Raw genomic sequence first — 27,824 nt, forward strand, 5'->3', positions numbered from 1 at the left:
TCTGGTGTGGCCACCAGCTGCATTAAGTACTGCAGTGAATCTCCTCATGGACTGCTCAAGAGTTGCCATTTCTTGCTGTGAGATGTTACCTCACTCTTCCACCAAGGCACTTGCAAGTTCCCAGACATTTCTGGGGAATGTCCCTCACCCTCCGATCCAACAGGTCCCAGACGTGCTCAATGGGATTGAGATCCTGGCTCTTCACTGGCCATGGCAGGACACTGACTTTCTTGTCTTGTTGACTTGTCTTGTATGGTATGGCTGGCATTGTCATGCTGGAGGGTCATGTCAGGATGAGCCTGCAGGAAGGGTACCACATGAGGGAGGAGGATGGCTTCCCTGTAACACACAGCATCGAGTTTGCCTGAAATGACAACAATCTCAGTCCGATGATGCTGTGACACACCATCCCAGACCATGACGGACCCTTCATCTCCCAATCGATCCAGCACAAGGGTACAGGCCTCGGTGTAACGCTCATTCCTTCGGCGATAAACGCGAGTCCGACCGTCACCAGGGGTGATCATACAACTGCTACTCGTCAGTGAAGAGCACTTTGTGCCAGTCCTGTCTGTTCCAGTGAAGGTTTGTACCCATAGGTGACATTGTAGCCTGTGATGTCTGATTAGGACCTGCCTTACAACAGGTCTACAAGCCCTCAGTCCAGCCTTTCTCAGTCTATTGCGGACAGTCTGAGCACTGATGAGGGATTGTGCATTCCTGGTGTAACTCGGGCAGTTGATGTTGCCATCCTGTAACTGTCTTTCCCTTTTTCTTTTTAAACATTCAATGTCAACCAAAGGTTGCACATGGACTGATTTTGGACCAGTTTATCTTTACTGGTCATTTAAACATTAGTAGCACACTCATTTGTAGGAGTACAGAGCTAAAAGTTACGTTGAAATACAACATTTGAAGTGTTCAGAATATTTTGATTAGATCCATAAAACAAAGGTAGGATGGAAGCAATACTTGGATCTACTTTGATATTCCCTTCATTTATAACCAAGGGACTATTGGTAGTTGACCACATGAACGATTTCTGTTATTCATATGTATCGTTAAACCCAAGACCATCTACAGGCATAAAAAAAATGGAAAAAGGCAAAAAGATTTTAATGTTGTTGAAAACATCTCTGAAATGAAAAACTTGTGCATTACATAAACGTCCTTAAATCCAAAACATTTAAATATCTCATATTACTATGCATGCAAAATGTTTGAAATTGAAACTGAATACTCAAATTTATGCACGCTATACCAGAAAAATATTTTTTTTTGGAACTTAATGAAGAGACAAGGCATTTCTACTCTAAAAGGACAATGTTCCTGGAATATCTGATTTTTTTTTTTTATATATATATATTAACTTATTTGAATCAAGTTAACAACAAATGTCAGGGCATAAGTGTCATAAGTGTCAAACAAACATAAATATGTCCTAAAAAAAAAAAAACAGCAAAAGATTTGACCCACACAAGTTAAAATTCACAAGATATTTTAACATCTCACAAATTCGTGATTATTTTTGATTGACCAAAATCTCTGAAAAATTAAAAGGTTAAAAAAAAAGAAACAACATACGAAGGATGTGACCATACAAAAACATTTTAAAAAAATACACCTTGGCAGTCTTTTGTTACACAAAGATGATCAAAGACAAAACCAAAAACCCAATGACATGGAACTATGTTAAAGATATTCAATACACACTCAATAAGGAACAATGTGTATAGAAAAATAATGGATGAAGTCTGTGAGAAGCAGGAGGGATCACAGAGGAAAAAAGGTGGCAGAGATGTATTTATGCAGTTGCATGGGTGTAGAAGTATATGAAGTCCTCTTAATAAATTCGGCCTCGGCTTCGGTTTCCTCTTCCTCCGAAGCCCCGCCCCCGGCCACCCCTGAATCCTCCTCGTTGTTCTGTGAGCACAGAAGGAATTAGTTATAAACATACAGCAACAGGCTTTGATGAACATCTGTACTTATGCTAGAGCTGCAAGTTATGCTGGAAGTGGGTGTGAACTAGGGCTGGGTATTGCCAGCCACCTTGGATACAATATGCATAACGATACATATGACAAGATACAATATATTGCTATACATCACGATATCATTGTTTGAGTCACATGCTCTAAATTTTATTGCAATAAATATTGGTATATTTCAGTTGTCCATTTTGCTTACAAATTAAATAATTTTTCTCTCTAATGTTTTTATCAGTAGTTTTCATCACAAGTCACATTTTAGCTTTTATATATACATGTATATATATGCGCATGTATACCATTTTTAATATTCGGAGGTTTCATGACAAAGAAGTTTCATGAACGGTTAATCGGTTTTTCATCTGGAGTCGGGACGAAGAGCCTGGATCTCAATCCCATTGAGCACGTCTGGGACTTGTTGGATCGTAGGGTGAGGGCCAGGGCCATTCCCCCCAGAAATATCCGGGGACTTGCAAGTGCCTTGGTGGAAGATTGGGGTACTTAATGCAGCTGGTGGCCAAACCAGACACTGACGGTTACGTTTGACCCCCCCACCCCCTTTGTTCAGGGACACATTATTCCATATCTGTTAGTCACACGTCTGTGAAACTTGTTGAATTTATGTCTTAGTTGTTGACTATACATTGTGATCAGTTGAATGCCACTTTGGTGAATAAAAGTACCAATTGCGTTCCATAACATCAAAATCCATACATTATTCCAAACTTTTGGCTGCCAGTGTACATCAATTTGTAGAACACATGCTAAAATGTGGTACGGTCTCTTTAAGGACAGGGACTTTAACATGAGTCGACTGTGTGATTAGAATTAAACATTTATTTTTGTTGCTTTTTTATCAACATCTAACTATATAGATCAAAGAGGGAATTATAAGAGACATTATCAATGACAAATGGATTATGTGGATTTCATCTTTGGACACAGAGTGCAAGGCAAACTTTTATATGTGAGAGATATACTCTCATTGTAAAGTGCTGCAAATAGGTTAAAAGACTGCTTTTGGGATTTTAAGAATCAATATCAATATAATAAAATTAAGATCACGGTTGGTCAAAAAATCATTATTTTTGCACAGCCCTAGTGTTAAAACATGAGAAACGGGCTTAGTTTCAGTCTCTCTCACACCTCATAGAAATCTCTCTGACTGAACTGAGAAACGCCGCTCTGAGTTTGCTGTTATTTAGATGACCTGCTTCATCTTTGTTGAACTGTTGGATATGAAGTTAATACAGAAATCAGACAGAGATTTAAAGTATCGATACAATATCATGAAACAATATCATGATATATTGAAATCTGATAGAATTGGCACAGCCCTAGTGTTAACCAGGGCCAGAAATTAACTTGGGCTCGGAGCAAAACAAAAGCCACCAAAACCAACAAAATCCCCAGATTGTGAAAAAAAAAAAAAAAAATGCACCTCTAAAGAATTCTTAATTATTCATATAACATTTGAACCACTTCATAATACTCTATTCTAGGCCTATCAAATTAATGGGTTTACAAGGTGTACTGACCATTTCAATTTATTGATTCAATTGAAGTATTAACAAATACACAACACATTTATCTATTTAACTATTAGTCTATGGTATGCACTCATAAAAAGGTAAAAAGTAAAAAAGATAACATTTGTTAAATCTGTTTGAATAGATTTTAACAAATTGACCACAGAAGATACAAACTCACCATATGAGAAGTTCCCAATGCTGGCGCTGTACTTCCCGCTAGGTGGATTGTAGATCTGACGAGCATCCCTCCTGGGTAAATTTGTGGGAAGCTTCTTTGCTGCTGCTGTTGCCCCAATGTCCTCTCCAGACAGCCTCTTCTGGCTTTAGGAAACAAAATAGGTCATGGGAAAACTTTAACCTTTAGGCATACATGTTTAGATTTTTCAGATTAATTCCTCTGGTGGGAGTTATTTAATGCATGCTCAATTAAAGCAGGAGGACGAGTGTAGACGAGTATTTCAGTAGATCCATATAATTCATTTTAGATCTATCTTCTCAAATTACCATGTTTAACTACACATTAACATGCACAGTGTAGACTAGACACCACTCATCACTAAAGAGAAAAAAACACTATGGAATCATACTGATGTGTCAATTTTTTTTCTCCCTAATTTGGAATGCCCAATTCCCAATACACCAAGTCTTCATGGTGGCATAGTGGAACACCTCAATCCGGATGGCGGAGGACGGATCTCAGTTACCTCCGCATCTGAGACCGTCAGTCCATGCATCTTATCACGTGGCTTGTTGAACGAGATACCGCGGAGACATAGCACGTGTGGACGCTTCACGCTATTCTCTGTGGCATCCATTCACAACTCACCACACCGAGAGCAAACATCATTATAGCAACCACAAGGAGGTTACTCCATGCGACTCTACCCTCCCTAGTAACCGGAACAATTTGGTCACTCAGCACACCCTGGATTCGAACTCACGACTCCAGGGGTGGTAGTCAGTGTCCTTACTCAGATCAGATTGTCCTTATATAATGAAAGACTATCATTGATAAGCAAGTGATAACTGGCCATGTTGTTTACATTGCAATGCTGTGTGGGATATGTTACAGCAAAGACAGGAGAGAGAATCTAGCCCTTCTACTTGTTGCCCCAGAAGAAGTGGTGAAAATGAGTGACGGACAAACAGGGAGAAGTCTTGATTGGACTAACTAGTTACCTAAAACAGTTTTAGTTTGATGTGAAAACACGTTGCATCAAAAAAGCTAGCTTAAACTAACTACACACTTTTATCTCAGTACTTTGAATGTTTGTAACCTAAAAAATAAATAAAGATGTTGTGTGGTTGTGCATCTGAAAGACTAGCAGACCTACCCAACTGCTGCTGCCGCCTCGACCTTCTGCACAGGTTTCCAGGACAGAGTGACTGTGCTTTTATAGGATGGAGGGTTATGAAACAGATCCTGGAGATGAATGCAGAAAACAATCAAATCTTGTCCGATTTTCACAATTATAAATATCATCAACTGCAATGAGACATTTCCATTCCCAAAGGGCTTGGTTTAAAACAACGTATCAGAATTCATACGTTACCTTTATTAAAACGTTTATGTTGTTGGTGATCTTCAATGCAACAACTTTTATTTTATTCTGTGGGAAATAAGGGATTGAAAAGTAATCTATAATTGCAATAGATGTCATAAGATTTTTAGAACCCATTAGGCAGCCAGTATTAAATGTTTTAAACAATACCTCCTCTGTTTTCAGTGCATCCCCTGTCTTGCCTTGCAAAGCAACACGCAGTTGACGAATATATACTTGCAGTCCTCTCGCAAAGTATTGTAGCCTGCAAAAAAAAAAAAACACTGTTGACCTTGCCTCATAAACTGATGCAACAACGCAATTTCAAGTCTTTATCCACAAACCAACATGTCAACAGTCTTAAAAATGCACTACATAGCCAAAAGTCTGTGGAGATTCTCTTATAGTGGTTCCTAACCTAGCATTATAATGAATTGTCTGCTTCCAAATTTGTTCTAACAGTTTGTGGAGGGCCCTATTCTGTTCCAGCATGATAATGCCCCTGTGTACAAAACCAGGTCCATAAAAAAAATGTATGTACCATGTCTGCTGTGGAAGGATTTAACTGGCCTCAACAAAGACCTGAACCTCAATAATCACCTTTGATAAACTGGACACTGACTTCAAGCCAGCATCCATCACCCAACCTCAGTGGCTGACCTCACCGATGCTTGTGTCTGAATGAGAGCAAATCCATGCAACTATATTCCAACATCAAGTGGAAAAAAAAACTTTCCAAAAGAGTATGATTAATCCCAATGGTTTTGAAATGAAATGTTAAACAAGCGCATAAGAATGTTGAAGTTCAGGTATCCACAAACTTTTGGCCATGTAGCACATATATAATATGAAATCTCAACCTTATCTTGAAGTCCTTTAGCTTCTCTCCGCTGATTTTGTCGATGAGGAAGTCAGGTAATTTTTTGCCCAGTTGGTGGAAGCTGAACAGCAGGCACTCCACGTAGCTGAACTGCAGTTTGGGCTCTTCATTTGCTGCATTCTCTCCATTCTCATCCTCTGGAGGCAGTGGCATGAACTCCTATTGACATTAAGGAACAAATAAAGAGGGTGCCAAAAGCATGAAAGAATGCAATTTATAATGTGATGAGGAGGCTGAAGTGGAATTTCTCCATGAGGTCAGAAATATAATTTATGTTTTCACCAGTAGCTTCTCAAACAGCATCTTGAGGTTGACCTCCAGTTTATCCATGTCCCCACAAAACGGACTCATCTCTGCCATTAATTTAAGTACCTGTATAGGGGAAAACATTAAGAATTTTTTTTTTTTTAGCTCTTCAATTCAAAGTGTTTCTAAAATTGAAGTCTCTTAAATGTAGCATTCAATGAAAATTCAGACAAGGGGTCATTCTTAAATAATGAGACATGGGGCACAATAGCTTGGTGTCCATTCACTTCTTTAATGCAAATTTTGGGATATTGCATACAAAATGCTGGATGGAAACATCAAGACGCAAATAACGTTTTTACAAAAAACTAATACGCACACTTGGTGGATACATGTTTTATTCATAAAGAAGACATGCACATAAACTACGATGGAAACACAATTACCAAACATAAGAAAGATGCAGCATAACTGTTAGCACACGGTACACACCTCGAGCTGGATGTCCAGTTCTGCTACAGGACTGGTAAGCAGACTGAGATTGGGCAGAACGTATTCACAGAAGTATGTCACAAAGCGAGTAGAATGCACATTTTTCTGGAGGGGATAAGAGGGGGAGAAAAATATAGATTAATATAATTTGCACAAGGACAAATAAAATGCACATCCAAAAAAATTGAAACTATTAAGTTGTTACAGTTGCTTATAAGAAAAAGTCAGTCTGATGAAGTGCAAATATTGTCATAAAATATTTTTAAACGAAACTATGTATCTCTAAGAATTAAGAAACCTCATCACACAGTCTGAAATATTGTTCTGCAATGACAGATTTTTTTTTCTCATGGAATGGGCCAGTTTTTTATTGTTGGGATGCTGTACAATTCATGAAGGTATTGAAATGTATTTTTTTTTATTGGAGAACTACAAAAATCAGCATCAGATTTGGTATGAACAAATCTTGGCAAAGTCTGATGTTAGCTATTTTTCTACTTTCATATTGTTTTGACCTGATGTGAACAGGCCTTTACATGACATTTTTGATGCCGACAATTACTGTGGGTAACTCACAGAAAAGAGTGGTAATGCCTGGCGTGTGCACTGCAACAGCCGGTCAACGCTGTCAGCTTCTGCTGGGTTGAGAGCCTGCTCCAGGAAGGCTTGTTCCACCACCAGCTCCACCAGCTGCTGTCTCCCGCTCACAGTCTGCATGATCTTCAGCCCTGACAGGATACGCATCAGAAGAACAAACTCCTCCCCCGTCACATCCTCCAGGACCTAAGACAATCACAGAGTGACAGGACAAGTGTGAACTCAAGGACCTTGATTATATGGGAAAACACAAAATAAAGAAATAACAGTATGTCTGAAAAAAGAAAAATTGAGTGTGGTACCTTTTTAGTCTCTGTGAAAATGTAATCCTCCACCTCCTTTGTCATGGTGTCATCTGGCATCGTTTTCAACTTGGTAGAGAGAAACTTGATCGCCCTTTCTCGAACAATATCTTCTCCTTGTAGGATTTGACTGAACAAGCCTCCCAGAGTTCCTTTATAGAGACAGTGTCCGAGTGGAACATTTTAATTTAGTCATGATATAACACAAAAGGGTGATTCTCACCCTTTTAACTCCAAAATCACAAGAAAATATATTTTGTTATTACAATATGAAGCCTATTTTAGGACCACTAAACGGGTCATGACATGCCTTTTTTATTATTATTATAAACTGTTTTTGAGGTTCACTAATAATATTAATTAATTAATTAATATCTCATTAATGTGAACAAATTAAATATTTATACAATGAAATCAATGGGAACAATGCAAGTAAAATGTCTGTACACGTTACACAAATGAGAATTTGGGGGTATTCAAATATGCTACCATATTTTTTTTAAGTTGATAAAGGGCGTAAGGCTTTGGTTCAATTTACAGTACTGAATTCACGATGCTATACATGAACAAAAATTTGAACAAAGCCTGAATCATGAAAAGTTAAGTTTGAATTTATTATTATTACTTTTAGAACATATGAAAAACATTTCCTTTCATTACTTGTAATACTTTGTAGAACAAAAAGTACTGTTCATTAAAGAGTACAATTATTCATCAGGGTTGGACTGGGACTAAAAATCAGCCCAGAAGAGGGCAATGGTGACACCAGAATATAAATATTAATAATTCTGCCCAGATGAAAAATAAATAATTATGTTAGAATCATATGCTTGTACACGGTCACTGTTAACATACATTAAGTATTTTTAATTAACATTGTAGGTTTTAAAATAGTACTGTCACTGATTACATTTTTCTAAACTATTCTTTTCAGAAAATGGTGTATGTTTATACAGTAAAATAATGTTTGCCATGGTATAAATTTACTGATGAAATCAGACATTCTTGCACTGAAAAGTCACATTTCAGTGCTCATTGTATAACATGCATTTACATGATGAGGAGAAACCATCTAAAACACTTTAAAATGCACACTTTGACCGCTGAGACATCAGCATGACATCCATGAAAGCTGCACAATTTTTACATTGAAACTGTAAGTGCGGTATGATGTTCCACGAGTTTAATCAAAGTGATTGCGCTTCCCAATTGAGATTGGTTTCCCCATTGAGATTGGTTTGAATGACATGGATGTGCACACTCGCTTGCTAAGTTAACAGAGACTTGCATGTGATTAAAACAAACAGTTTTACGATGCAGCAACTGCTCCACATTAAACTGTATGCTTATTATGATCTTCTTTGAAATGTTTACAAAGACTTGTGCGCTGGACAACTTGGGTCGCGTTTTTCCCGCTTCAACTTGTCTCTGTTGATTTCAAATGAGTTTCAACATGCAATACATTATCCACCGGGCCGTAAAGTGACATTACTGACGGAGCTTCTCCATGCTTGCCGCAAATATCCAACTAATCGATAATTAAATTAGTTGTCGATGATTTCCATTTTCGATAAGTTGTTGCAGCCCTGGTCACAATGCAAAAATCTTAATGGTCCTAAAATGTAGGCTTCATTTACTTTATGGAATTTTTTGTAAATATATATTTTCCCTGTATTGATTAGGGGTTAAAAATAACCAAAAGCATCGCAAGCCTAAGTAGATCATGGAAACCATTGGCGCCAATACGATCAACTTAAGATTGCATTGTTTTTGGGATACGCAGCCCAACAACATTTTCTTGACAGGTTTCATGAGAATCAGCCAAAACATGATCATAGAACATCCACCATTTCTCATAATTCTACAAAGAGACTGATAACAATGAAAATGCCCCTGAGCTGGATGGATACCTTTTGCATCAAGTTTGAAAATGGAGACCAATGCCGTGTTGACTTGATTGAATTCAGCAGAATCATCTAGAATATACGAGAAGAAACAACACTTGATCAGATAACAGAACAAACTGTAGGTCATATTCAGCATTAACTGCAAAAGCAGAAGGTCCAAATACTTTGTTTTCACCATGTATCCATTCTTAATGGGATCAGAATTCAAAACATTTCATCAGTACCATACCTGTCTGCAAGAGTTGTGTGAGGATGTCGGCGACTCTTGGTAAATTCTCTCCTGATGCGAAACGAGGGAGCTCTTTGATAGCCTGCCTCCGGATCTACAATTCACAACATAAAACAAAACCAAAAACAATGTGGTGACTTACTCTCAGGCATATATTTGCATACTATCAGAAGCATACAAATCCCAGATGTAAATGTACTTACAGACACATCCTCATCTTCACACAGATCAAGCTGTGCATTGATGGCTGAATCAGAAAGTTCTGGAAAACTGCTGAAAAATTTTGGAATGAACTGTGCGGCCAGTCTCTTCTCTTTAGGGCCTCCTTTAACACCATCCAGAATTATCTGGTAGGCATCTTTGTGCTGAAAAACAAACCGTTATTAATTCAGTTTATAATCAATGGCAGTTGACTACATAGATAAGTCAGGCACCAAATCAGTAATGCACTTCTGTGAACAATTTACAATGGGGATTAAGGTAAAAAGATATTAGTTTTGAACTGGTAACTTAAATCCCTCATCGTTCATCATCATCATGCTTATCCTAAACTGTCAATCTATTATCTTTACTATGCGCAGGTTTGCGTAACGCCCCATTCCCGAACCTAGTAGACAAAGAGCGTAGGGATACCCTCCCACAAAACGTGACGCCTATCCCCTAATCAACGCACAAGTACAACCAATGAATTAATCCGAAATACTTTAAATAGCTGTTTGTACTTGCACAGCTGGCCATACGTTTTGGAGATTAGCTCGTTGATTTATTAAACCAAAACAATCCCAAATGTCAGACGCAGCTTGTAAGCTAATACGAGCTGCTGAGCACCAGGAGGCCTCCTAGACAAAACATAGCAGTATATATATATATATATATATATATATATATACACTAACCTAAACAAATATATAAAGAGTGTTATTCAAATGGAAAAACAGTATGTATGTTTCCTATACCTTACTGAGATCCTCTTTGGCATCGGCGAGAATGCCATAGTTACGGTAGAGCTCCTCCACTGTCGCCGCCATGAGCGTGTCCGACTCAAGCAGGAGATTTCAATGAATGAAGGCAGATTTTCTGCTCTTTTAGCAATACTTCCTCTCCGTCCGCTTGAAATGTGTTCCAACACGTCTCGGTATTAAAGCATATGTGTAATGTGAGCTTCGAATGTTTTTTTTTTATTTTTTTTTATTGGACGCAAGCGTTATCCTAGCGTACAATACACCAGCTTGCGTTGTTGCTCTGTGCAGCGGCAGGATGATGACTTCTTCGGGGCTTTTGTGACAAGACTGTGAGCGTCACTGCTTTATAGCACCATCTGCTGGATTGGGAGGCTGATGGCATTGACTCCTTAACACCAGTGAAAGGTGGAGGACTGAAAATGTCTGGAAATAAAAAATGAAATCAAAAAAAAAAATTTTGCCATTTTTCTACAGACTTTTTTTAATTAAATCCCTAAACCAAGACCAAAATTATCCATTGTAACTAACTCCAAGACCTAGAGCTGCATCCACCAAACTCGGCACACACCTTCAGACTGTTCTGACTCTGGTTGCAATGTATTTTCTAAGAAGTCATTTACTGACTGTCTTCCCATATACAGTATATTTATGGTTACAGCAATATGAACACTAATGATTGGTTCAACACAAAACTCCCTTTAACTTATACTGTAACACTCAAAATGCCCAGGCTTCTTCCCAAGCAAGTGAAGTCATCAAGTAACGGTACAGTTCTTTATGATAAATAATGTATACTCCCATGTTTTCTATTAACACGTTACCATTTAAAAAGTGTATCATAAACTCTCATTTTTACACAACGATGTACTTAAAAGTCTAAAAGTATCCTCATAAACCAGACTCCTTCTCTTAAATTAGTCTCACACTTTATCTGAAAACGTTTAAGAAATCAAACTTTTCTATTACAAATAAAAGACACAAAACGATTACTATTTTATACATAAATAATAATACTAATAATGATGATAATAATAATATACAGGTGGCCAAAAGTTTGGAATAATGTACAGGTTTTGCTGTTTCGGAAAGAAATTGGTACATTAATTCCCCAAAGTGGCCTTCAACTGATCACAATGTATAGTCAGGACATTACTAATGTAAAAATCATCACTATCACTATTTGAAAAAAAAAATATTTTTTTGATCAAATATGGACAGGCCCCATTTCCATCAGCCATCACTCCAACACCTTATCCTTGAGTAATCATGATAAATTCCTTATTTGGTCCTAGAAAATCACTTGCCATTATATCAAATACAGTTGAAAGCCATTTGGTTCATTAAATGAAGCTAAACATTGTCTTTGTGTTTGTTTTTGAGTTGCCACAGTAAGCAATAAACTGGCATGTCTTAATGGCAAAAAAGAAACAGCTTTCTCTCGAAACTCATCAATCATTGTTCTGAGGAATGATGGCTATACAATGCTAGAAATAGCCAAAAACTGAAGATTTCATACAAAGTTGTACACTACAGTCTTCAAAGATAAAGGACAACTGGCTCTAACAAGGACAGAAAGAGATGTGGAAGGCCCAGATGTACAACTAAACAAGAGGATATGTACATCTGAGACTCTAGTTTGAGAAATAGACACCTCACATGTCCTCAGCTGACAGCTTCTTTGAATTCTACCCGCTCAACACCAGTTTCATGTACAACAGTAAAGAGAAGACTCAGGGGTGAAGGCCTTATGGGAAGAATTGCAAAGAAAAAGCCACTTTTGAAACAGAAAAACAAAAATAAAAGGTTAGAGTGGGCAAAGAAACACATTGGACAACAGATAATTGGAAAAGAGTGTTATGGATCTTAACCCCATTAAGGTTTTGTGGGATCAGTTAGACTGTAAGGTGCGTGAGAAGTGCCCAAAAAGACAGTCACATCTATGGCAAGTGCTACAGGAAGTGTGGGGTGAAATGTAAATGAGTATCTGGTCAAACTGACAGCTAGAATGTCAAAGATCTGCAAATCTGTCATTGCTGCATGTTTTTTGACGAGAACTCTTTGAAGTGGTTTTTTCAAATAGTAATTTTTTCACATTATTAATGTCCTGACTATAATTTGTGATCAGTTGAATGCCACTTTGGTGAATAAAAGTAACAATTTCTTTCCATAAGAGCAAAATCTGTACATTATTCCAAACTTTTGACCGCCAGTGTGTATATATATATATATATACACACAGGGTTGGGGAGTAACGAAAAACATGTAACAGGATTGCATATTTTAAATACAAAATATAAGTAACTGTATTCCACTACAGTTACAAGTCGAAAATTGGTAATTAGAATACAGTTACATTCAAAAATTATTCTGATTACTGAAAAGATTACTTTGTATTTTATTGTCATTTGTTCCATTTAAATATTTAGTCCTTTCAGATGGAAAACATTTATACATATAAATGATGCAATCCAAAGTGCATTTGAACAGCGGTGAAACACTTTCTTATGATGTGTGACATTCATACGAGCAGACAGAGAAGTAAATTTGAAGTATGTTTGGAGAAGAAGAAATTGACATAAGCCTTGTGTAAATAATCAGCTTTACACGAAGCTGAAATGCTATTTCTACGATCATATTTTGTTATCAAGAAAATTCATGTTAGATCATGATTTCTTTTTTCTAGTATGACATTTGATATTAGGGTAAAAATCATATTCTTGATATTTTTTTTATTATTTTCCTGTAAAAATATCTAAAATCATTAAAATACTTTGCATTGGTTACCTTTTTTCTATAGAATTGATTTCAAAGTGCTCATATTGGGTTTGAAGTCTAGAAACAATTTAACACCATCATTTCTCTCTGACCTGTTGATAGATCACCACCCATTGAGCGCTCTCAGGTCTGCCGATCGAAGCCTTTTAGTGGTTCCAAAATCAAAGTTAAAGTCTAAGGGCAATCGGGCATTTGCCGTAGCAGCTCTCAAACTTTGAAACAGCCTACCAAGTCAAATTAGAACTGCCCCATACCTATTTTTAAATCTAAGCTAAAAACATTTTTATTTGATTTGGCCTACAATTTATGATGTGATGCTTTACTGTATTTGCTCTGTTTAGGTATTATGCTGATTGTATCTGATGGGAATTCATGTTTTTATTGTACATCATATTGGCCAATGGTAGTTGTTTTTAATAGTGCTCTATAAATAATACACTGATTGAATTGAAATTGATTGAAACAAGATCAATTTGATTTAACTTGTTTTAGAAACAACACTGCATAATATATTTAGGTTTTACAGAGAATGTATTTTAAACATGTGTATTTTGTCTACTTCGTAAACTGAACAGCATTGTGCCCTTTAAAGGGAATGCAAGGAAATAAAACAACATTTATATTTAATGATGGTGTCACACTCAAATATAAATTCTGAAGAATAGCCAGAAGATGGCATCAAAGACCAGTAATGTCTTTTTTGACTTTCCGTGCAATCATGCCCCATTGGCACCTCTCATTTCCCATCTGCTTATTGTAGGATAATCTGACTGAACTAATCTGCCTGCATCTCAAATAGATTGGCTGAACTTCCTTCCAATGCAAGTCAGAGGACAACAAACTCCTTCAATGAATCTGGCATCATTCTCACAACTCTTCTAAATCCTAAGTGTTTCCATGTCATTTTGCCTATATGATTAACTGCAACTAATACACATACAGTGGCCCCAAAAAGTACTTGGACACTTAAGATGTATGAATTTCATTGCAGTAATACAAAATATCACAAAGTGGAATTTGGAAACAAATGATGCAACACCTTTTCCCTAGCAGAGTAAACGCTGGTGTAGTTCATCAGTATGTGCTGTACATGTTCCACAAATGTTTGACAACTAAAAAGTATCCAAGTACTTTTGTGTTTATTTTAAACAATGCATCTATTGTTTTAGAATTTAAACATACATCTAATTCAATGGCATTTATACATTTCAGTGAGTTAAGTATCCAAATACTTATAGCGTATATCTCCGCATTATATGTTGTTGCTTTCAACTTATAATTTTCAGGCCACTCTTAATTTCACCTTGAGGTCAAACGTCATTTAGTAATACCCTCAGTATAAAGCTTTTCAGCAGGGCTCACATGCCCACAAAGGGTTTCTAAGGCAATCAGGATTGGAGTACAGCACCAAAAGCTACTTAACAGCTAATCTACTTCATGAACTCGGAATAGCACAGTATATGCAGGAATTGTAATGAAAGGTTCACATGTAACTCTAAAGAAATAAAATAAATCATTGAAGGCTGGTGTAAATTACAAAAATAAAAAGTAAACTCTTTATTCCGTTAACTTTATTACTACAAAAAATAATTGTAATAATGTTTTTACATTTCACATTAAATGCATTTTCTTAATTAAAAATGTACAATAAGTCATTCAAACCATAAAACATTCATAAAATGACTGAAATACTCAAACAACATTTTTCTTTATGTCTGCATGTTTAGTTTCCACAACAAATAAATTATGAATGTGAAAGAGAGGAATTTAAAAGGCAGTGCAATTAAGATCATAATCCTATGGATCCTTAGGCCCAGTACGGTTTCTGCTAGTACCTTACTGTATTTCTGTGCACTATGCTCGCTCACCTTTTCACAAGACCTTGACACCTTAATGGCAAAAAAGTGACTTTTGAAGAGCTGTACAAGAAAGGAGTGAACAGATGTTTTCTTCAGCCACAAAAACATCCTCTTCCCTAAAGCTTTCAGAAACACTGACAGGCCAAAGAGAATTCCTCTGTTTTGAGACCCCCCCCCCACCCCCATCACATTTATTGCTTTCTTACTGGTTAGAGCACACTTGATCTCTTGGGATTTCCATGGCAACCGGTCAGGATTCAAAAAAGGCCGGTTCACTGGAGAAAGGCTTGGGTGTCCTTTTGCTGCCAGTCTTGGTCATCCTGGGTTCTCCACTGACCTTGACCTTTCCTGGACATATCCTGTTTTTCATGGATAGAAGCTGGATGTCGGAGTGCACGTTGGCGACAGTGTGGCGTCGGACACCGCCAGTCCTCTCCAAATAGGCTTCACCTTCATGTTCGAATAAAGGTGCCAGAAAGGACTCGTGCTTAAAATGCGTCACCATAATCTCAGGTTGTCTAAGGTGTGGACTGCCGTTAACCAGTCTAAAGTGTTCCGAGTGATCCTCTGGTGAGGAAACAATTTTGAGAGTCGTTAGATTCAAACACTCATTGTAATATGTATAAAGAAGGCAAACCAACATATTTGAGGTAAAGTGCAGAATGAATGACCACCTGAAGAGGAATCACTTTGACTCATGTAGAGGTAGTTACTAAGGTAGGGGGATATAACCATATCCACTAGTCTCTCGAGTAGGAAATACTCCTGTGTGGGTCCGTTAGGATCATGAATGCCCTGCCCAGAGAAAACATAAAAATAAATATACAAAAACCGAAAGCTCACTAATTAATAAGAGCAGGTTTTCTTTGATGTATTGAATATAGTTTTTGCAATTTCTGCCAATATAAAAATGCAGTAAACAATATTGTGAATGTTCACATCAACCATCAGAATGGGTTAAAAAGGTGCTCTCAGTGATTTGGAGCGTGGCATGATTGTTGTTGCCAGATGGGCTGGTTTGAGTATTTCTGTAACTGCTGATCTCCTGGGATTTTCACACACAACAGTCTCTAGAAATTACACTTAGAATGGCCAGACTGGTCATTAAAGTAACTCAGATAACCGCTCTGTACAATTGCGGTGAGAAGAACATCATCTCAGAATGCTATTCAGAAATGCAGGTTGGCACTGTTTTGGTGGCATAAGGGGGACCTACACAATATCAGGCAGGCGGTTTTAATGTTTTGGCTGATCGGTATATATATATTTTTATCTTAATAAATATAAAATGCCTCTTGACTTCACAGGTTAATTATGGAAACTAATAACAATGTAAAAAAAATTACATAATTATGCACAAATAGTAGCATCATCATGCCCCCTGAATGTATGTCATTTCAATAATAAGAAACTTTCCTGCCAAAGGAGCAATTTAAGTTTAAAGTATTACCTTCATGTTTTTTTATGTCGCAGTAAGCAGGGGACAGTGTAATAACACACACACACACACACACGCGCATGGTTGGGAGGGTTACTTTTGAAATGTATTCTGTAATTTGTAGTGGAATACATGCTGTATTTGTAACATATTCTGTTAGATTACTCAAGGTCAGTAATGTATTCTAAATACTTTGGATTACTTCTTCAGCAATGGTAGATTTTTTTAACTTGTTTTGACTATTAAAACTACATGTTAAAAATACATTCTCTGAAAACCCGAAATATATTATGCGGTGTTGTTTCTAAAACAAGATTAATCAAATCGATCTTATTTTAAGGATTTTTTGATATTTTTACAGGAAAACATTACAAAAATGATTATCAAGAATATGATTTTTGCCCCAATATGAAATACGGATATATACACTCACCTAAAGGATTATTAGGAACACCTGTTCAATTTCTCATTAATGCAATTATCTAATCAACAAATCACATGGCAGTTGCTTCAATGCATTTAGGGGTGTGGTCCTGGTCAAGACAATCTCCTGAACTCCAAACTGAATGTCAGAATGGGAAAGAAAGGTGATTTAAGCAATTTTGAGCGTGGCATGGTTGTTGGTGCCAGACGGGCCAGTCTGAGTATTTCACAATCTGCTCAGTTACTGGGATTTTCACGCACAACCATTTCTAGGGTTTACAAAGAATGGTGTGAAAAGGGAAAAACATCCAGTATGCGGCAGTGCTGTGGGTGAAAATGCCTTGTTGATGCTAGAGGTCAGAGGAGAATGGGCCGACTGATTCAAGCTGATAGAAGAGCAACTTTGCCTGAAATAACCACTCGTTACAACCGAGGTATGCAGCAAAGCATTTGTGAAGCCACAAAACGCACAACCTTGAGGCGGATGGGCTACAACAGCAGAAGACCCCACCGGGTACCACTCATCTCCACTCAAATAGGAAAAAGAGGCTACAATTTGCAAGAGCTCACCAAAATTGGACAGTTGAAGACTGGAAAAATGTTGCCTGGTCTGATGAGTCTCGATTTCTGTTGAGACATTCAGATGGTAGAGTCAGAATTTGGCATAAACAGAATGAGAACATGGATCCATCATGTGGTGGTGGTGTAATGGTGTGGGGGATGTTTTCTTGGCACACTTTAGGCCCCTTAGTGCCAATTGGGCATCGTTTAAATGCCACGGCCTACCTGAGCATTGTTTCTGACCATGTCCATCCCTTTATGGCCACCATGTACCCATCCTCTCATGGCTACTTCCAGCAGGATAATGCACCATGTCACAAAGCTCGAATCATTTCAAATTGGTTTCTCGAACATGACAAGGAGTTCACTGTACTAAAATGGCCCCCACAGTCACCAGATCTCAACCCAATAGAGCATCTTTGGGATGTGGTGGAACGGGAGCTTCGTGCCCTGGATGTGCATCCCACAAATCTCCATCAACTGCAAGATGCTATCCTATCAATATGGGCCAACATTTCTAAAGAATGCTTTCAGCACCTTGTTGAATCAATGCCACGTAGAATTAAGGCAGTTCTGAAGGCAAAAGGGGGTCAAACACAGTATTAGCATGGTGTTCCTAATAATCCTTTAGGTGAGTGTATATAAAATGTAATTTTTTTGCACATTAACATGTATACATTTTTGTGTGTGTGTGTGTGTGTGTGTGTGTGTGTGTGTGGTGCGACGAGACGACCAATGCTGGCAGGGCAAGAAAAAAAATCTGTATAATAAAAATAAAAAGGGTAAACAAAAATACATGCAAAAAAAACAAAAAAAAAAACCTTACTCTTGGTCCCTTAATGAAGAAAGCTGAATCAATGAATATCTGGGCTCATTCCTGAGACGGCCGAGAAGTGGGTGTGATTCGGCAACCAGATGATGCATCATTATACTTAATCACCATTATGTCTTTAAGCAAGACATTCTACCCCAGCATTACTCAGCCTTGATTTGTTTGTGAACAAAGCTGACACTTTTCGATTTTTGTTTGGAAAAGACATATTTTAAAAATGAATTTTGGGTCAGGGGCTTGATTTCATAGTGTCGCTTTAAATTTCATTTTCAATTACACTGCCACAAAGCAGACATATTCATGTTCACACACCATTTTTGCATACAAACAAAAGTTCCCACTCCTTTTGAAATGTTTGGTGGGCCTGTTTTTTTTCATCACCTGCGTGCTAAAGCTACTGTGTGTAATTTTTTTACGGTGTCAAAACTTTCTCTCCCATTCCATCTTAATATGCAAATACAACTGGTAGCATGGATAGCTCATCGAGTTTTGACGCTGACTACCAACACTGGAGTCGTGAGTTCAAATCCAGGGTGTACAGAGTGACTAAAGCTAGGTCTCCTAAGCAACCAAATTGGCCCGGTTGCTAATGAGGGTAGAGTCACATGGGGTAACCTCTTCGTGGTCACGATTAGAGGTTCTCACTCTCAATGGGGCACGTGGCAAGTTGTGCGTGGATCGTGGAGAGTAGTGTGAGCCTCCACATGCTGCGAGTCTCCAATGTCATGCACGACGAGCCACGTGATAAGATGCACGGATTGACTGTCTCAAAAGTGGGCATTTGTCCTCCACCACCCGGATTGAGGGGAGTAACCGCACCACCACGAGGACCTACCAAGTAGTGGGAATTGGGCATTCCAAATTGGGAGAAAAGGGGTTAAAAAAAATTAAATATAGATAAGTATAACTATTGCTATATTGCCAATTGATTCTCTCCAAAAAGTGTAAACATTGCAGCTCTGTGGCACTTTCAGTGCATTGCTCTGTTTGAGCAGCCTGACAGAGTAACATTTGCTCAACCTAAGGGCAATAAGGGCACATCATAGTGATGTGTCTTTATATGATACTAAAAGTTGTCATTATAACAGAAAGCCTCAGATGAAATCTTGTTGTAGTACAACATTGGGGGAAAGTGAGACTTTGAGGCACAACACTGTCATTAAAGATCCACAAAAGGCTTGTGAGCCACAGGTTGAGTACCAAGGTAATTAATTACAGGAGAAATGATACCGCGATCAGTCCATTAGCAATACATTTACAGTAACACGCTGCCATCTTTTAGTTGCGGTTTGAATCTAAACGTAAAATAGTTTAGTGCTCTGCATTTACCTACAACGGCATTTTACAACATCCTTTAATTTAAATTTCTCATCAAATATATTTATATTTTAACAACAACCACACAGAAAAAGACTTGATACTGTTGCATAATGAATAAATAAAAAATGAAAGTGCCGTATGGAGCCCCCCATGATCTCACCTTTATTTCACGTTACGCAAGGGCGTAGGTTTGTTTGAAAGTTGGTAGGGACATATTGCAAGTTAGACATCATTCAAAATGTTGATATAAAGAATGTATATTGTCTATAGGCACAATATTTCATCCTATAACAAGTCTCATATAGCCTCATTTTATATCCTGGATTTCATTGACAATACTTTTCTATTTACCCCCATGTTCTTCTCCAGTGTGCATAATAAAACACATATTGGCTAAACGTATGCTATACGCGGTGTGCAGAAAATATGAAATCCTGGACTCGCTGACAGAGTAATTTTGACCAGTTGCGTGCCTGACTCATTCACACTCACGCTTATGTCATCATAGAAACACATATACACACACAAACATATTCATACCACAAATATATATATATATATATATATATATATCTCATGCAGCCCCACTGGCCATCACTAAATTCTTAGTTTGGGATGGCAATCAGATGTCTGTGCAGTTCTACTGGCATATTAAAATCTTGCACCTCTAATACGCCCCCTTACCTGGCACAGTCGTTCAAACTCAAGTGTCTAACGTAACAGGCCGCTTACCACTCATAAAAGCAGTATCCTCTATTGGGCCGTATGGAAAACTCAGAACATTTTTTTTTACTTTTGACTGTTTAAAGGACTGGACCTAAAAGACAAATGGAAATCTGCCCATGTTACCTCCAGTGAATGATTAAAAAAGCCCTTACACAGTAAATCACAAACAACTTAGTTGGTGCATCTTAAACAGCACTGAGAAAAGTACCAGGTTCCACTTGACAACACCTCTTATGCACTGCTATAGAAGACTTCGGACAATAATTTACACATGAAAAATTATACTGAGAATTTTTAATAGTCATTTAAATAAAAATAAAAGTATTAAAATTGCCCAAATTTTGGAAGGGATTCTCAAAGTTGGTAGGAACATGTCCCTATCATCTCTATCTAAATCTACACCTATGACTTTACGCATTATGGAACATCTATGCAACATTATGCAATGTAAAATAATGTAATTTAAAGTAACGTAAAGTAACACAGGATAAAGCAAAGTACAAGTAATGTAACGTTAAGTCCAGTATGGAGCCCTTGATATGTCTTACCTTTAATTATAACAACTTAATTCAATAATGCAACATCATTATGCAACAATGTGTAATAGAATGTAACATAATATGGCATAAACCTTACCTGTAGGATAAGGAGCATCTGTGTGATTGAAGGAAGATATGAGGTGTCGTGAAGCATGGTCTCAAGAGGAAGCTTCAACAGAACCAAATCCCTGAAGCCCAGAAGAGCCATTTGCCTCACAGTCAACTCCTGACCCTACATACACAGCCGAAAATGACCAGTCACCATAGTGTCGGTAACTTGACATTGACCTACTACTTTGAATTGTAGGTGAGATCATTTTAATACCTGTACAGGGTAGAAAATAGCTTGAAGGGTTGGCAGGATCTCTGTGAAAAACTTCACCCACATTTCAGACAGAGCTTGGAGAAGATTTTCATCTGGATGTGAGAGATGGCAGAATGTTGGGACTGACTAAACTGAACAAACCTGTACAGTGCCTTATTAATAAGTGTGTAATTTTCAAACGTTAAAATACTTTCTCACCATTATGAAGCCGAATCTTCTCTAAAATATTCGCCAGGCCCTTATTTAGGAGTTGGTCCTGAATAGAAAGAATGTTGCATGGATTTGAATCCATTTTAAACTCTCAATCCTGCCTACAGCACCTTATGAGTGTGATTGTATATGTTTTTTAAATGCTATCTGCATGAACACCTTTTCATTGGCTCATTATATTCAGCGATGCTCAAGTTACTGTGCATATCCTAAGGATATAATGACTAACATCTGCCATGAACAATTGGTGTCCTTTTATTTGTGATTCACTTCCATATGTCTTCAGGACTAAAAAATTGATTTTACCTGAAAGTACTCCGTGATAAAAGATCCCAACTCGGTTCTCAGAAGCCACCTATAGAGAATGTTCAATATCTCAGTTAGTAGCACTTAATATAGAAAGGTCCAATGGGTGAGTTGTTGCCAGGGTGCTGCTACGCAGTTGCTAAGGTGTTCAAAGTGGTTGCTAGGGCATTATTAGGTGGTTGATAGGATGTTATGGGTGGTTGCCAGGGTGTTGCAAAGCTGTTTTGAGTGATTTTTAGCATGTTGTTAAGCAGATGCTAAGGTATTCAGAGTGGTTGCTAGGATGTTATTTGTGGTTGCTAAAAGTGAAGAGTCCTGCCCAAAGTCTCTTTGATATTCTGGTCCCTAGATATGGCTCTGTTCCCTCATTCAATGTAATGGTAAGGAATCTTTTCACCCTTTTTATTGTCCACCAAATTACATAACCTAACATCGCATAGTTGAACATACCACAACGCAACGTACAGGAACACAAACAATGTTAAAATACTTTGATCTTTTAATTTACTTTAGAAAAAGAAATACCGCCCAGTACCTTAATAAGCTGCATGACTTGAGATAATAATAAGCATTAGTAATAATGATGCTTGCCTTTGCATGCATCACTAATAAAATGATCTGTAAGGTTAAAATCCTTCATTTTGAACAGATAAGCAGGTACCAAGTCAAGGTGATTTAAGAGGATGCAAGTCACAGTATTGATTTCAGACCTTAAGCTTTCGTTCAGGGTGTAGAGCTCATTGGCCTGCAGCCCCCCTCCTTGGAACACTTTAATTACAGCCGTTTGAACACTGCAAAAACAGATAAAAATAAATAAAAAAAAGACTCCGCTCCTGTAGAAAAGAGACTATACTTCATTCAAGTGCTCTTACCACTATTTTGCAAGCTAAGAAAATTCTATACAAAGCATCTTTTTAAATACAATGAACTGCACTTTGTAAAATGTGACTGAAACAAGGAATATTAACCGTTACTGAAAATCCTCCCCTGCATTCATTTGTTTACAGTGAGTGTTATCCGTAAACAGCAAATCTCTTTTTAATAAAAACAACTGATCACCAAACCTTCACTTTTCAAATAAGTGCAAATCAACAAACTACTTTTGACTAACATCCTGCGCTACACTTCCTGAGAGAGGGGCAACGGAGGTGCTGCTTCCATAAGGAAGTGGTGAAGGCAAAAGCTGCTGTCTGCTTCCTCCTCTAATGCCATTAAAAACAGCCTGTCTCCATGGGGTACTTATCCCAAAAGACTAAATATGGCAAATTTGGAGTCATCTTAGAAAAAGTGAGATTTCACGTTTGAGTCAGCGGTATACTGACTGTAAACATTGACCTTTCTGACTCACAGCTTAAAGTTCAGGCTTCCTGAAAGCAACTAGTTTAGCAACATATCAAGAGTTTGAATTTGTATTAGTTTACTCTGTTAAAGGAATAGTTAACCCATAAATGAACATTCTATGATTATGTACTCACCCTCATGTTGTTTCAAACTTGTTTGCTTATCTCACTGTGAATTTGGCGACAGTAGGTAGAAAGATCTGCTGCTGAATTCAGTCTGTACATACTGGAATTATAAGCACTGCCCCCAGTGGCTGAAGCTGGATGTGTTCTTGTATAGATAGAAAGCTCCAGTTTCCAAAAATCAAGTTATAGTTTTTGTTTATAAATGATGCAAAACAGTAAATTTGAATGTAGGTATTTTATTAACTTTAAACCATCACTGAAGTAAAAATTTAATCTTAGAGCAGAGATGCAGCCTCCAAATCATGCTCACTATTGTTTATGTGAGCACAATTACTTTCTGGTTTCCATGGGCCCAGAACCTGTAGCTGTACTCAGATTCTAAACATTTTGTGTAATTTTTCTATGTGTTTTCTGTGCAATCGCTTGTGGATACTGCCACACAGTTTTCAAATTTTTTTCCTCTCACACCTGTCTTATACTATAGTATTATATGTAAGATAATATATAAATACAAATAATATATTTCAGATAACCCTGCCACTTAATGGGACATAAACAGGACTTAACGTAATTTCAGGCTCTTCCGGTCTAAATGGGCGGTTCTTGGCCATTTTTAGCTGCAATAGAGCACAGACCTTTCGCCATTTTAGTCAGAGGTCTGGCCAAGCATGACTAGAAGATGAGTAAATCACAGAATTTGTATTTATTCCTTAAGGTTGAGAAAACAAATAGAAGGTCCTTAGATTTAAAATTTTAAATTGCTGAGCTAGTAGCTTTCAGTAAGCCTGAACTTAAAGCTCGAGTCAAAAAGGTCAGTGGTTACAATCACTGAATCTCTGACTCAAATATGGACTTTCACTTTTCCCCTTTAAAATATCTATAAAAACCACCAAAATCCCCAAGTCTCATGGCAGTTAAAGGGATAGTTCTCCCAAAAATTTTAATTCTCTCATCATTTACTCAACCTCATGCCATCCCAGATGTTTACGGTGTTGCAGCAGAGTTTTTAACATTTTTAAGACCTTTTTCAAAGACCTGAAGAAATTAAATTAATACCATATCCCTATACCAAAACAAACCCACACAATCTCAAAATAAATCATGTATCACAGACTCTTACTTAAACAGGCAGGGGCACACATTCAACATGCCCTTAACAATGCTTATCAGTAAAACAGGATATGATTTACTGTATGCAAGACATCTTTTCCATATATACAGTAGATCACATTAAAATTGGTTTATGTATTATTATATAAAAATATCTTAGAGGTCGAACAATATTGGATTAGCTGATATGACAATGTGTTGAAAAAGGCAATTAATCTGACAAAAGTTTTTTTTTCTTTTTTTTTTTTAATTGGTAGCCTATGAAAAATGCTCTTAGTCTTCCTGTGATGGGGAGGGCCAGACAGAGACCACAAGAGTCCAAATTGAATTAAATTCCAGAAGCAGTTTTTAACCAGAAAAAAGATCTGTTAACGTTAAATGCTGAAATACACCGATGACTCTTATTTTGAAATGTTTGCATTTCACTGCTTCCAGCTGCTCATTCAAACAGATAAGGGAAATAAAATGTGCACTCCTACAATGACCTACAGCGTATTACAATATAAACAAATAAAAGTAAACATAGTCATATTTTATCAACACCAATACATTTTCGATATGGACTAATAATTACGAACTGCTCTGCAACAGCTGGAAACACTCACAAGCCCCCACGTGCTTAGAGAAAATACAACAGTGCTGCATGTTCACTTTAAAGAATGCAGCGCAAACATTTATTTAATTAAATCAAGTTATTTTGTAGTTTGATAATCAGATAAGGTCATATCACGATTTTCTTCCAAAGACCTCTTTAAATGATAATTCAGACTTTTGTTGTATCATTTAAAATTATATATATATATATATATATATATATATATATATATATTAATATTATATTATATTATATTATATTATATTATATTATATATAAAAGTACCTTAAATTTAAGCCATTTTAAGGATCCATGGGAACAATGGTGCATGACTTTCTTCTGCTGAACACAAATGAAGGTTTTTAGAAGAATATTTCGGCTCTGAATGATTTCTAATGCAAGAGAATGGGTACCAAAATTGAGGCAACAAAAGGGACATAAAAGTTGCATAAATGTAAACCATAAGACTCCAGTGGTTAAATCAATGTCTTCAGAAGGTATATGATCGGTGTGGATGAGAAATAGATACATTTTTAAGTCTTTTTTTACTATACATTCTCCTCCCTGCCCAGTACATGGCGATATGCACAAAGAATGCCAATCACCAAAAACAAAAGAAGAATGTGAAACTGAAAGTGGAGATTTATAGTAAAAAAAGGAGAGAATTTTCATTTTTAGGTGAACTATCCCTTTAACGAAACAATGCCTTTCCTCCTCATCCTCCTTGGGAAATGGAACCACCCACCTGTTCCAAACAATAGCATTGGACAACTGCAATGTTGGTGAGCTGGCATGAAAACGGGCGAGGTCTGACAGCACAGGCGAGCTCATAAAGCGGGGTCTGGGCCTTCGGAATGACCCCATGGTTCAGTTGGGGTGGGGACAAGCAGATTCCAGATCAAGTCTAGAACAAATGTGTAAGATAAATTAGTCACGTTACTAAATTCCCCACAATGCACACCACAGAGATTTTGATGATGAAATGAATGCATGAAACCACTGCAAGGGAGTTTTTTTTACAGCTTATAAATGGGTCACCATAGGTATATCATTGCCTATGTCATAGTGAAAGCCACACAGGACATCTACAATACAAACAAGCACATTTCCTTTGATGTGCAGCCTAAATTGAGACATCCTAGTGATCTAATCACATGTACTAACTGCACTATGGTTACACACATGCACAGCATGTTATCAGAGGTATCTGATAAGCATTTAAAAAAATCTGTTGTGCAAGCTTTAAGAAAAGGATGCAGTTAAAGGGATAGTTCACCCAGAAATAAAAATTATATCATCATTTACTCACCCTGTTATTCATTTCCAGACTGATGTGGGATTAAAAAAAAAAACCCCCATCAAAATGTCAACTGCCTATTAAAAGATTTTTAAACATAAATTGTAAGACTTTTAGTCCGTCTTTATTCATTTTTTAATCTATTTGTTTTTAATTGTGTTTAGTGATTGACCGGGTGGCCGCTGAAAGTGCCGATATCAAAGCAGGGTGCCCGATAGATTCCCAAATGTATATTGCCCTATATAGCCTATAATATCACACAGTTTAATATGATATATTAATGACGTGCATATTATTGTGGTTACAGGATGGCACAACGGAAAAAACAAACTCTGCGGCGTCGCGGCTTGCCGAAACTAACCGACCAAACAGGAAAATTTATCAGACGACCATGATAATAATAATAATAATAATAATAATAAATATGGGCCTCTGGAATAGGCCTAAATACACTGGTCGACCACTGACTACGTTGAGGCTAAAATGACTTCAAGAAAGAGTTGAAATTACTTTATTATGAAATATATAATATATATATATTTAGTGGCCGTTCACACAGAACTCGAACTTGCGTACGTCCACGCTGTTTTTATTTTTTTAGAAGCCGTGTAAAGTAAAAAAAAAAAAACGCAGGTGTTCGAGGCACTGTCAATGCTTTATTATTATTATTAGGCCTATTATTATTATTATTATTTTATTAACGCAATTTCGTGTTCGTTGTGAACGGCCCATAAACATGCTGCTCAGTCAGTCACAAAGTGAATCTTCTTCACCACTGATCCAAAGAAGCGCATATGATGCCCAAAATGCTACCTACAAAAGTATCTCACTAGGTTTTTAGACGCAGTCAATTGTTACATCCCAGTTAAGTTACATAAGTTGTTTGTGGCACATCCACTTAGAGAAACAACAAGCCGAATCTCTGCAGTTGAGTTATGTGTACTTACCGGATTGTTCTTCTCAGTCGTAATTGAATCTTAGTTTGGCATTGACCACATCGTAATTTCCAAGACTGCCAAACTCATGCATTAAACGCTCAAAACAACTTCGACTTTAACAGTCAAAACACGTAATATTACAACTTTAACCTTCAACCCCGTTTGTCAACTTACTATGCATCTAGTGCGACAAGCTCGGAAGATTTAAACGCTCGGATGTGAGGAGCTGATCTTCGTGGGCGGTGCGTGGGAGGAGTTTGCCGACACTGCTGTAAACGGTTCACACATGCAACAAGTGTGTTCAACAACCGCACCGCAGTTTAATGTGCGTTTGACTCACAAGACTGTCTGCACGAAATAAGATCGGTATTACAATTTAAACTAGGTCCATTCTTTGTGTTTTTTTGCCTTATTCCCAAAGTAGACTA

At 37.3% G+C, this 27,824-nt stretch overlaps 2 protein-coding genes across 3 annotated transcripts; both read right to left on the reverse strand.

Annotated features, from left to right (window-relative positions):
• Nucleotides 1–1,101: 1,101 nt before the first annotated feature.
• On the reverse strand, nt 1,102–10,970 carry LOC127640536 (apoptosis inhibitor 5-like). The gene is made up of 14 exons (XM_052123153.1): nt 10,671–10,970; nt 9,918–10,079; nt 9,715–9,808; nt 9,489–9,554; nt 7,579–7,730; nt 7,256–7,462; nt 6,680–6,784; nt 6,224–6,313; nt 5,922–6,100; nt 5,233–5,326; nt 5,074–5,130; nt 4,855–4,943; nt 3,699–3,841; nt 1,102–1,923 (listed from the first exon to the last, which is right to left on the reverse strand). The coding sequence occupies exons 1-14, from the start codon at nt 10,740–10,742 to the stop codon at nt 1,844–1,846; spliced, it is 1,590 nt and encodes a 529-aa protein (XP_051979113.1). The 5' UTR covers nt 10,743–10,970; the 3' UTR covers nt 1,102–1,843.
• A 4,047-nt stretch (nt 10,971–15,017) lies between these two features.
• On the reverse strand, nt 15,018–27,558 carry LOC127640573 (proline-rich protein 5-like). Of its 2 annotated transcripts, XM_052123205.1 has the most exons (10): nt 27,406–27,558; nt 26,471–26,489; nt 25,907–26,065; nt 22,701–22,781; nt 21,991–22,039; nt 21,673–21,730; nt 21,475–21,566; nt 21,247–21,381; nt 15,985–16,105; nt 15,018–15,877 (listed from the first exon to the last, which is right to left on the reverse strand). In XM_052123205.1, the coding sequence occupies exons 3-10, from the start codon at nt 26,023–26,025 to the stop codon at nt 15,561–15,563; spliced, it is 972 nt and encodes a 323-aa protein (XP_051979165.1). In that variant the 5' UTR covers nt 26,026–26,065; nt 26,471–26,489; nt 27,406–27,558; the 3' UTR covers nt 15,018–15,560. The 2 variants fall into 2 exon arrangements, with proteins under 2 accessions (XP_051979165.1, XP_051979163.1); XM_052123203.1 differs by lacking the exon at nt 26,471–26,489.
• Between the last annotated feature and the right edge of the window lie 266 nt (nt 27,559–27,824).

The sequence above is a fragment of the Xyrauchen texanus genome, chromosome 49 (genome assembly GCF_025860055.1).
Source record: "Xyrauchen texanus isolate HMW12.3.18 chromosome 49, RBS_HiC_50CHRs, whole genome shotgun sequence".
Lineage (NCBI taxonomy): Eukaryota > Metazoa > Chordata > Actinopteri > Cypriniformes > Catostomidae > Xyrauchen > Xyrauchen texanus.